Below are 12,580 nucleotides of genomic sequence, written 5' to 3'. Positions count from 1 at the left end.
TATTCCCATCCCTTCTTCTGATAACTAAATAAATATGGGCCCCCCAGAGAAGGTCTTTGTCTTAGCCTTGAGAGAATCTCATTTCTGGAAGAGGGCTTTGATCCTCCAGGAGCCCTGAAGTGATTCCATTTACCTCTTTTATATAGCTTTTACTGTACACTCATATGGGAGATTGCAGACCTGATCAGCCTGCAATAACCACGGGATATTATTAACCTGATACTGTGTTAGTGTCAAAAACAGATATCCATGATCTTGAAATAAACAAATATGAGAAAAGATTTAGTAAATTTGATTCTCTAGAACTGGGAGCCCTATGATTGCTGGATAGCAAAGAACCTTCCCTGAGGCATTGTAAGAAAGTTCTAGAGAAACGGACTGGCTGAAGTTTTAAAAAGGAGAGCATCTGCTACTCAGATGTATCAACTGTTATTGAAATAATCATCATGTGTTCTATTTTGCTGGTGTCACACTAGCATTACAGACAATGGATACTAATGTCATTCTCCCATGCCAACTAAAGCATTAAGGGAGAATGTTGTCACCTAGTAAGTACAGATTTGTGTCACTTGACACTATAAGTTCAGAGATCATTCATTCTTGTGATGATGTAAAACACTGGGTGGAGATACATTCATCCAAAACAAGTTCATATGCAAACACCACATCTTTTATGTAGACTCATGTAAATGAAAGAAACAGTGGAATATGATAAGCACCATAGAAGAAATGCAGATTACTCAGAGAAGGCAGATTATTTCAAGTAAGAGCTCAACACAGGAATTTTATGGAACAAGAGGCGTATGTAATGGGTTTTGAGGGCTGATCTAGGTTTGGCCCAAGGAAATGACAAAATATGGGAAAAGCAGAGATGCTAGAAAGCACATGACCTGGAAAAACAAAATTAGAGTTAGCATCAAACACTTACCAGCTGCTTACTATGAGCTAAAATCTTCAGGTACATAACCTTAATGAATTCTAAGGCACAATTCTAAGGCATTGGTTCTTTTGCATTCCATTTTCAGATGGAGCAACTGGAGATTTTACAAAGACGAATGCCTTGGGCAAGCTCAACCCTCAAGAGAATAATAGGTTGCTGAGGATCCCTGAAACATGTGAGGAAGAAGGAAAAATGTTTGAAAATGAATATGCTGTAATACTGGATTATCTCAGCAAATCAAAGCTAAGAGGAATTCAAATGAACTGAATAAGAAATAAAAGTTAAGATCTTCATATGTAAAATAAAACAAAATGGGACAAAGCTATGTCTTATATGGTATGGAAGACAGTCCCAAATCAGTGTTTCCTGAGCCCTCTAGTTGATGTAAAAGTGAAAAATAGGATAGAAAACCAGTAGTATCTCTGAAGAAAAATTTCACAAACTGGAAACAAAATTTATAGACTAAAATATTTATTTTAGTAATTTAAAAGAGCTTCTCTCCCCAACTTCTAAGTCAATTCAACCTTCCATTTTTTAGCATATTCCATTTTATTTGTCAGTCTAGGTCATGTCAGTCAGTCTACCCATAAATATTAATCCTCATTTTGACAATTAAACGTATAATTTTAAATATGCATAAGAGGTAATTGATGTTTAAGGACGACCCTTCCAATAATTACCACTGAATTGAAATTTGAATTGACATAGAACTATTTGAAAGGATTTCAATTTGAAATAACTGAAATTATAAGTTTTTTCACTTGAAGTGTAACATTTATTACCACAGGGAATTTTAAATGGATGACTGTAAGAATGAAAATGCATCTCCCAAACATGTTTGCCAATAACATAATTCAAATTCTTCTCACATTATTGAAAAAAAATATTTACTCACTAAGTCTCCAAATTCTTGCTTTCAATAATTTCAATAGAATTTTATTTTATATTAACAGTCTTCAGTTTCTAATGCAAGAGTCTTGCTGAGGGTGTGAGGGATTAAGGAAGAGAAAGGTGGTCTGGAGGACAGGAATCAGAGGACTGACGTAGAAGACAATAATTAATAAAGCTAACAGGGTCTTAAAGACTTCCAGTAGAAATTCTTGCAGTCCTTCTTGCGTTTTGGTGGTGCCGTGGCCGGGTTTGACTTCACAGATTTCTGCAGCTCCAGCCTCATCTCGTTGTGTTCAGAAGCCTGGGACAAACCTTCAGGTTCCAGCACACTACTCTTTTTCTGGTTTTTACAAGGCAGCCCTGCCGAGAAGGTGTCTAACACTTCCTGTGTGGGGCAGGAGAGGGAACGAGAAGAGGAAGAGAAAATGAAGAGAAGAAAAGGAAAACCTTCTGTGGAAAACAGCTTTGATTACAATCCAAACCCAGCTTTCACAGCTGTGCAGATTTTATTCGCCTAAAAATCAGTTCAAATATGAGAAATAATACCGGTAGTTGCTATACTTTGAATGCGCAAATGTTTCTGTGAGTATTCTGACCCTGTAAGCATTAAAAGCACAAAGAGAAATAGATGATAAAAGCAGTTTTACGAAGATGAGGGGTGTGCCAATAATTTAACTTAGTTTCCATACCATGAGCTATGGTGTGCAATGAGTCTTACTGTTTTCACAAAACAAATGTAAGGGGAGAAGTACCTCACACAATCGAAGCATATTTGTCCTCTTGGCAAGCCTGTTACCCCTTGTACCATGCCCTGGATGAGGTCCAAGCTTCAGCAGCAGGGCCAGCGACTCTGGTGGGCAGTAGCGGGGTAGATGCTATCATCCCTTTGTACTCAACTTGACCTGGGTTTCCCAATTTTCTTAAATGCCTGGGAAGAACTCACCTGAAGGGTGACCGACTGCGCACACCCGGCAAAATTACAGGTGAAGGGATTCTAAACTTTGAAAGTTTTCCTGAAAGTTTGGTTGCCTGGAACTCGTTAAGCGAGCCAAACACCTGTTACTGCTAAAGGGATGTTGGGGAAGGAAGGAGAGAGAAAACAAGACGTGGAGGGAGTTTTTTTACCTTTCGCTTTCCTTCAGGAGCAAGCAAGTACTTCTGCAGAAACTGGGAGATTCGATAGTTCGCGGAAGAAGCCTTGTACATGCGTACAAACCAGCTGTGTCCATCCTCAGAGAAGGCGCCAGTGACACCGTCCAGGGCCAGGGCGATGGAGAGCACGGCCAGAACGCACCGGAGGTGGCAGGACAGCATGTCCGCGGAGCCGGCAAGCTGACCTGGAGAGCAGTGGATCAAACTCTAGATGAGGATCTGCAGGCAGCAAGAACCACTCAGGACTCCTACTGAGCCTAGTGAGCTCTCCACAGGCTCCCCTGCTTTTAAACTCTCTGACCTTAGGCTAGCAGGTGCCCCCAGGGCTTTTACACACTATCAGCCTTGCAAAATCAATCACAGAAGTGAGGGGAGGCGACAACATCTAAAATTGTTTACTTAAAAAATGTCTACACACAGGCACGCACCATTTCACATGACGCGCTCTACAGACAGTCGTTTATTTTCTCTCAGTTCCACCAACATATACCTTTCACAGTTTCGCTTGCACACGTGCACACTCAAAACGCACAAAGAGGCTCACACATTCAGCCTGTAGGTGCGAATATGTGATCACACACAGATGCATATATATAAGTGTATGCAAGGGCTATACTTATTCTGCTCACCTTTTGTAGAAAAACGAAAGAAATGCATTTGTATGGGTGTAGAGCTGGTGAAGTTGAAAATCGTTCCTCCAAGAGCAGATTTCAGAGGGAACCAACTCCTCTGCCATTACCTCTATATAGACCATACTGGACAGAGGCCCCCAGGAGATGTGATGGGTTCTAAAAAAACTTCACATGTCTCTGTAATGAGGGGGAAGCCATTTGTACCCCATCCCCATGCTCTTCCTTTCTCAGAATCTGTTTCTTTCTTGAAATTTGAGAGATTTCCAATCTATTTGCCTTTCTATTGTGACAAAAAATTAAAAATAAGGACATAAGGACACAGAGAGAGAGAGAGACAGAGAGAGAGAGACAGAGAGAGAGAGACAGAGAGAGAGAGAGAGACAGAGAGAGAGACTGATATTGTTCTGCTCCAAAAAAAGTTGGAACTGGAAAGCCATCTCAGAAATCATCCAGTAAATCTCATACTCTGAATGACTAAGCCTTAGAGATAAGGAGCACAGTGCTCTGGCTCACATACTACACCACGTACTACAAAGAGTAAAGCTCCACACTCAAGGCCAGGGTCATTTCCACACAACTCTGAGCTTCCTAACAGAATCTTGGCCAGAAAGAACAGTTTTGGGTTTCACCAGGAATCCACAAATGGATGCAGCAAAGTCCAGGAGGCTCCTCCCCATATGTGACAACTATTGAGTGTCTGTGCGTGGGTAAAGGACCAGCAGACTAGGAAATCCAGGCTTCTCTTCTCTCAGCCACAGAGAAAGTTTAAGAAACAGTACTTAGGTCTCCAGCTGTTATTGTATTGAGTGCTTGCTCTCCAGATCAGAGTTCTGACAGCTTTGTTTGTTCCTAACAGTTTCTTACCAAGGAAAGATCAGCTCATTTCTTGACATAGAACAGTCACATCTCCAGGCCCTTCCACACGCTCCCCTGCTTTTTATAAAGGGCTAAATTTTATAAGTATCAAACTAGTCAATATTAGGTTAAAATAATACTACAACTCCAGAAATCATGGCAGGCTGAGAACTGTCAAATTCTGTCATCAGGTACGCAACATAACTTAGAATATCCTCAATATTTATATGCAAACCGGAGTGCTAAGCAGTGGGAAAACTTGGGAGGGGCCCTGGGTAGCTTGGATATTCGTCATTATCTCCTCTGATGTCTGTAAGATCAGGGTAGGAAAGAATGCACAGTAAAGAGTGTTGAACCTTCCAAGGCTTTGAATTCTAGACAAGGTTAAGCACATAGTATGGCATTACAAAGTCACTCTCAGAATAGTCTGAGAGAGCACAAATCTACAGTCTTGTACTCCAACCCTGGCAATATAAGTTATAGCTCTATAGATCCTAGAATCTTGCCTGGCCCTTGACTGGAGACCCAGAGTGTAATTATACCAGCCTAAGTGTCCTGAGGCACCTCCAAATGCTCTCCCTCCCTTATCCAAACTTTGGTCCTTGGAGGCTTCCTAGAGCAGGAAAGGAGAGGTTTCCTCAAATAGGCTCTCTGCTTGTTTGGTCTGGTATCTCTCTTCCCTGCCTCCAACTCCTCCTCCCTCCATCCCTCCCTCCCTAGCTCTCTCCCTCCACACTCCTCCCTCTCTCATTCCTCCCTCCCCCAGGCCCTGTCTCTCTCCTTTCCTAGTCCTCTTTCTCCTCCACACTTCTTCTCCTCTCTGCTTTTTTTTCCCCTAAGCTTTTTATAAATTTCTCTCTCAGAATCTCCCTCATGTAATGTTTCTTTTATCTTCTCCTTCACCTCTTGGCTCTTTTCCCTGGAATGCCTTAGCTCTTCTCCAACTTCAGTCTGCTGTGATCCGATGGTTCCTTCCTGCATTCTCTCTACAACTTCCTCCTTTCTGCCTTGCTGAGTCCTCATCCATCTCAATCTCTGCTTCTGTGTCCCCTCTTGTCATCCTCCTTCCCTTTCCTCCTCTCTCCTCAGCTGCATCTCTCAGAGGAGGCTCCTGATCTCTGGTTAAGTGCCTCCTCAGGACACTGAGTCTGAGTTCTCAAGACCCTTCTGAACTGCTGTGACTGTAGAAGAGCTGATTTCTGGGGTTTGTTTTTGTTTTATACTCCTTGGGTTGTTATGAATCTAAGATCCATTCAAAAGAAGGGAGCAGGACAAAAGAAATCAACAATTACCCCTTCGACTCTCCTGGGTTTTAAGATTTCTCTGCTCAGTTTTAGCACATTGCTTGGCTTAGCATTAAAGCTCTTCAGCATCTCCAGCCTGCCTTCTGTGCAGTTAACCCCAAGCACTTCTGTTCCAAATAGAAGAATAAATTGGGTTGTACTGGGAACCCTATTTCCCAGACCATAGTCACCAGGAATCACCTCCTTCCATCCTGTGCAGCCTTTCATGGGTCACAAACCACTCTGTCACCCAGCACTTTGAGGATGAGACTCTCATCTCACAGGAGGAGGCTGAGGACCTGAAAAGATGAGTGTCTAGTGCGGGGCCACCTTGTTGGCATCTTGCAGATGAGAAAGGGATCTAGGGATACAGTGAGAGGGGAGTGAGGAAATGGGAAGTAAATAGGTTGAGGATGTGATTTGTACATGTAGATTTCTCCTTGATAAATGTGTATCATTATGTATCACACACATGTACTAATGAAATAAATAAATTCTTATTATTGGGGAAATAAACCAGGGCACTCCACCAGGAACTAGTATAACCAACGGAGAATGTCACTCCGCCTTAGAATGTTTCATTGACCTCTGACTCAGAGACACCAGAGATACCTAGTTGAGCAATCTGAGGTGATTAGATGTCAGTACAATGAGTAGTAACTTTTTAAAGGTAAGAAACAATAAAAATTTGTGAGCAGACTTTATGCCCCCTACTAAGAATGCAGAAAAGAAGAAAGTATCTACAGGCAGAGGCATCTGAAATCTAGCTTGGTTCTGCCACAACTAGCTATGGAACATCCTCTCTCTCCTTAGTTTCCTCATTTGCAAACATAAAACCTCAACAGGTCATCTTTGTGCTTCCTTCTGTTACAGACAGTTGAGACAGATAGAAATATTATAGGCAGTCAGACAGTGCTAGGCCCTGGAAGGAGCCAACAGGACAGACAAGATAAGATAACTGTGAACCAGAACTCAAGACAGAAGACTAAAGAAACACACCCTCTTACTTCCCAAGGGATGGACATCTGGAATTGACATTCTAAATATGTAGCAATCACTTTGAAGAATCCCTGACCCAACCCCTTACTGGAAAATCCCCTGTTCTGCATTCATGCCAGCTTGCTGCATGACTTGCTTCCCCATTTGATGCCAATTAAATCAATTCTACCTGAACAGTTCTTACTGGCTGATCATAGATTTTTCCCTCACATTGTTGTTTTGCTCTATAAAGTCCCTAGAAAAAACAGTTTTGGGTAAACCATTTGGGCCCCCCTTCTGTCCTGGTCTTGGTCTGAAGCTTTCTTTCCCTCAATAAATATATTCTGCTCTTAACCTCCATTGTTCCCAAAATTCATTCTTGGATTTTGGAGAACACAAACTCATCCCACATATCATTCAGGTTGGAAGTTTTTATTTTCCTGTATCATTTTGGAAATCCCTACCAAGATCCTTAGTCAGAGGTAAGAGTTTGCTTTTGTTTTACAAACTCTGGATTGGGACACATTTAGGTAACAAATTTTTATGCTTCAAATTTTGTTATGCTTTTGCCTGTTGCTTATAGTTGCTTATGCTTTGTCTATTATACAGTTTTGTTAAAATGTTGTCAAATCTAAGTTAGAAAATGGCAAGATTGTAAGGTTATGTTATTTCTTTAACGGAACCTTTTATTCCTGTTTTGTTCTGGCATATGTTGCATTTGATGTGTTTGAAATAGTGGCTAAATGTACGGGTTTTCTTTGTTTGACGTTATTTGGCTAGGGAGAGTAATGTTTGAATGCTCTCAGTGAACTTCGATATAAACTATAAGATGGGTCTTTTTAAGTCTAGCTCAGACTTAGTAAAGAACTCTAGACTGTTCCAACTAAGTTAAGCCCCTAGAAGATGAGTGTTTGGTAACATCAAAGACAGGGAAGTCACCTTAGACAAAGAACACATACCCTATCTCTGGGTCAGATGAGAGACGGAAATTTTGCCCGTCCAGCAGAACACATATAAAAGCCATGTCCCAGCTTATTGTTCTGAGCAAGTCTCTCTCCGGATGCTGAACCTGAGAGACAGTGGAGAGAACCAACTTCTGGGTGACACCAGAAGGAGCTATCTCCAAAAGTGGCACACTTCTGGGACCAAAACATATTTAGTGTAAGGGAGGATCTCCAACGTTTCCTCTTCTCCTAGGTCTAGTGCTAGATAATCTTGTTCAGACTTTTAACTATCCCTTGTAGAGTTTTGACAAACATTGGTCACTCTGCCAGCTAGTTAAATGTGCTTAGAGCAGCTGCCACTCTTTAAAGCAGAGGACAGGTTTCCCCAGCATCTCTTTGGGGAATCCCCATTGAAGCCATTGGCAATGGAATGTGGACCAGAGAGACAGCTGTATTCCTATCGGGAGACTGATCTCTGGTTGTGTGGCCCAATACAAACTGAGAACAACTGACAGGTCATGGCCAGGACTACTCTCTGTCGGATACCCAAAGGTTCCTCGGTGGAAATTGGCTCCTGACCACTGAAAAATGTCCACTTACCTATTGTACTTATCTCTCTCCGCCAATAGACTAGGAATTCTCCATAAGCTTTTCAGTTGAGCTACTTAACTACCCCACCCTTCAGAAACTAGGTTGAGGCAGCTGGCAACAATGTATGGTGGCTAGCAGGGAAACCATTCACATTTGTGCCTTACATATGCTAACTAAGGGAAAAAAGGGATTCTTGTCAGCCTTACCTAACTTGCCTTTAGCAATATTTAAATGTGGTTGCTATGTGGTAAATATAAATTTAACCCGAGAACTTCAAATTTCAAATGAAATAGTCTTGTCCTGTTGCTAAGAAAGGTTGCCTAGGTGATTAAATAGGCAATACAAATGTCTGGAGACTTTGCCCTAGTTCACGGGGTAAAATTCCTCCAGCCAATTGTTAGTTCTATCTAGAGGTGATCTCCTTTGTGGCTCAAGAATACTTTAACTACTTCCAGTTTGCCTTTTTATAAAGTCATAGTTTATTACAAAGATATGCTTCCTTTAGACTTTCCAGTCACCAGACCAATTGTTAACTTATGCTTGTAGATGTCCAGTAGAAGTAAGGGCACAGTTCATGAGTTTTCTGGGAGAATAGAATCACGGGCAAGTTTGAGGGAGGATAAGCTGACCAGATTTTGTCCTGTGCTCTCTCCAGTCGTCATCCACCTGCCCTGGAGTGGAATCTACTTGAGAGACGCCTTAAGGGTACAAAGATCCGTTAGAGATAGGGAGAGGATGCTCAAACTTTCTCTTCTTGTTTTCACAGACATGGGAAACTCACAGTCAAGGTCCCTTACTCCTCTCAGTTACATCATTCAACATTGGAAGATGTTTGGTCCTTACACGTTAAAAAATAAAAAAAAGCCATTTAATATTTTCTACATGTGTGGGTGGCTTACCTATCCCCTAGAGCCAAAATGAAATGTAGAGGGAAGTATTAATTATGAAGCTATTTAACAACTAGAAAGATATTGTAGAAAGAAAGGAAAATGGTCAGAAGTGCCCTATGTTCAAATTTTCATTGCATTAAGAAATAGTCCTTATTTAGTTTCAAAATGTAAACTTGAGCCACAAAGAAACGGGACACTTCAGACCTTTAAGACATCCACTATCCTAGAGCCTGAGATTGCTCCTCCCCAATATTCAGAGCCTGAGGACAAGACAGCCTTAATCAAAGTCTCATCCATCATTACTAAACTCAAGTTTCCCCTACTTGCCCTTCTAGGCTAGGGGATGGGGCTTCTAGAGCAGCTGTAATCCAGGCCCCTCCAGAGCTATACTTATCCTTAGCTGAGTTTAGACAAGCTCCTCAAGGACAGTATCCATTACAAGAAGTAATTGGAGAATTTGGAAATAAAGGAGTTCATGTGCCTTTTTCTCTCAGTGACTTAAAACAGACAAAGTTAGATCTTGGAAAATTTCTAGATGACCCTGATAAGTACATTGAGGTATTTAGAGGCCTCACCCAGACCTATGAGCTAGATTGAAAAGATGTAACATTACTCTTAAATCAAACATTGACCCCTAATGAGAAACAGGTAGTGTTACAGGCTGCTATTGCATTTGGAGATGAATATTATTTATTTCAGAAGGCCAGAAGAAAGACAGCCAGGGGAACTACCAGTTCCCACTGGAGCCCAAGCCATCCCTATCCAAGACCCCTACTGGCCTAGCAACTATATAGGAGATTGGAGTAGGAGACATTCTCAGACACATGTTCTTAAAGGTCTAAGAAGGATAAGGGCTAAGCCATTCAATTATTTTTAACTGTCAGCACTTTAACAAGAAAAAAGGGAGCACCCCTGTGCCTTCTTAGATTGTTTATGAGGGGCATTGATAAAACATACTTCCCTAGATCCTAATTCAGTAGAGGGAAAAATTATTCTTTTATTTTGTTTTTTGTTTTGTTTTTCCAGTACTGGGAATCAAACTCATGACCTTGTGCTTCCCAGGCAAGTGCTGTGCCACTGAGCTAAATCCCCAGCCCCAGCAAGTTATTCTTAAAGATAAGTTAATTACTCAGTCTAACCAAGATATTAGAAAAAAGCTACCAAAAATGGCCTTTGCTCCAGATGGCTCACTTGATGTGTTAGTAAAAATTGCCTCCTCTGTATTTTATAACTACAATGAGGAGGAAGCCAAGGAGAGAAAAAAAAAAAAGAGACCGAGAAAAGGCAGCTGCCTTTGCTGCAGCACTAAGAGAAACAGACCATAAGTCTGATTCTCAGGGCCCCAAGAAGAACTTGTTGACTACATTCAACTGCTACTGGTGTCAGAAACAAGGCCACCTTAAGAGGGACTGCCCTAAGAAGACCCTGGGCCATGCCCTGACAGCAAAGGTGACCACTAGAAGTTGGACTGCCCTCTGAAGCAAAGATCCCAGAGCTCAGACCCATCCTGCCAGTTGGTCCAGCAAGAATGGAGGGCTCCGGGATGCTCTCTGCCCTCTCCCCCTGGCAGAACTGTCATCTCCACAGAGGAGCCCTGGGTAATTATGACTATAGAGGGAAAAGAAAACAACCTATTGCTAGACACTGGCACAAGTCTCTAGGTCCTTCTTCTCAATCCTGGCCTTCCTTCCAGCCATCATACCTCAGTGAAAGGAGTCACTGGAGAGGAGGTAATTCACTATTTTTCACAACCCTTAGGCTGTAACTGGGATGGCTTTCTTTCTTCACATTCCTTTTCGATAATGCCTGAAAGCCCAGTCCCTCTCTTAGGAAGACATGTTTTATCTTGCTTAAATACTGTAATATATATGCACTCAGGTATACTGTCTTCTCCTTGTGGAGACAGAAATAAATCCTGAAGTGTGGGCAACTAATGGCAAAATAGGTAGAGCATTAGGAGCTACTCCAGTACAGCTACATCTCAGAGATCCTACAATTTATCCTAACCAGAAACAAAACCTGAAGTTAGACAATGGTTATTACATATAATTGATAATCTAAGGACACAAGGCTTACTTGAGCATGCAACACTCCCATCTAGGGATTTCAAAAACACAATGGAGAATGGAGATTAGTCCAGGCCCTTAGATTAATAAATGAGACAGTAATGCCAATTCATCCAGTTGTACCTAACCCATATACACTCCTTTCTCAAATTCCAGAAGATGCCAGTTGGTTTTCGGTGTTAGATTTAAAAGATGCTTTCTTTTGTATTCCTTTACATAGAGAGTCCCAGTTTCTCTTTGCCTTTGAAGCTCCTCATGACCAGACCTCTCCAGTGATGTGGACAGTGCTTCCCCAAGCATTCAGGAATAGTACACATCTTTTTGGGCAAGTGCTTTCCTATGACTTGTCACACTTTGAGTGTTCCCAGGTTGCAGTCTTACAGTATGTAGATGACATTCTTTTACAGAAAAGCTCTGTAGCCAATGCACCTGTGCTTTGCTAACTTTTCTAGCAGACAGAGGTTATAATTTCTCTAAATGTAAAGTGCAACTTTGTAGTCTTGAGGTAAACTATTTAGGCCTCATCATATCCAAGGGAACCTGAAGGCTAGGAGAGGACAAAATTAAACCAATTCTTTCCTTCCCACAGCCCAAGACCCTAAAACAGCTAAGGGGATTCCTAGGAATTACAGGCTTTTGTCACCTTTGGATAACAGGATATGGGGAGATTGCAAGACCACTCTATCAACTTATAAAAGAGGCCCAAAAGACAGATACCCACATTTTAACCTGGGAACCTGATTCCCAAACAGCATTCCAGAAGCTTAAACAAGCTCTCCTAAATGCTTCAGCCCTAAGGCTCCCAACAGGACATCATTTCAATTTATATGTAGATGAGTGGGGAGGTAAGGCTTTAGGAGTACTTACACAGGGGACCCACTTTAGGAGTACTTACACATGCGACCCACTCAACAGCCTGTAGGGTATCTGAGTCATGAATTAGAAATTGTAGCAAAGGGATGACCTTCTTGCCTTAGAGCTATGGCAGTTGTGACTCTCTTATTGCCAGAAGCATCCACGCTAACTTTACGAAGAGACCTCACTGTATATATGCCTCACAATGTGGCAGGACTACTTTTATCCAAAAGGAGCCTCTGGCTGTCAGACAGCTGACTTCTTAAATACCAGGTTCTACTTATTGAAGGATCAGGCATTCAAATAAAGACATGCTCTTCCTTAAACCTTGCCACCTTTTTATCAGAAAAGGAGAAAATTGATTTGACCCTTTTCTGTGGTGGCAGCTCCTTTATGGAAAATTGGACAAGGAAGGCAGGGTATGCAGTGGTGACTTTATATCAGACTCTTGAAAGTTCCTCACTTTCACATGGGACTAGTGCTCAGCTAGTGGAGCTCATAGC

At 41.7% G+C, this 12,580-nt stretch overlaps 1 protein-coding gene across 1 annotated transcript; it reads right to left on the bottom strand.

Annotated features, from left to right (window-relative positions):
• Positions 1-2,006: 2,006 nt before the first annotated feature.
• On the bottom strand, positions 2,007-3,145 carry LOC102028094 (somatostatin-like). Its single transcript, XM_005383599.1, has 2 exons — positions 2,957-3,145; positions 2,007-2,216 (listed from the first exon to the last, which is right to left on the bottom strand). Exons 1-2 carry the CDS (start codon positions 3,143-3,145, stop codon positions 2,007-2,009), a joined length of 399 nt encoding a protein of 132 aa, XP_005383656.1.
• Positions 3,146-12,580: the final 9,435 nt, after the last annotated feature.

This window comes from Chinchilla lanigera, unplaced genomic scaffold (genome assembly GCF_000276665.1).
Source record: "Chinchilla lanigera isolate Chin_1 unplaced genomic scaffold, ChiLan1.0 scaffold00019, whole genome shotgun sequence".
Classification (NCBI taxonomy): Eukaryota; Metazoa; Chordata; class Mammalia; order Rodentia; family Chinchillidae; genus Chinchilla; species Chinchilla lanigera.
Note: the sequence above shows the minus strand (reverse complement) of the source record. Positions and strands in the feature narration are given on the sequence as shown.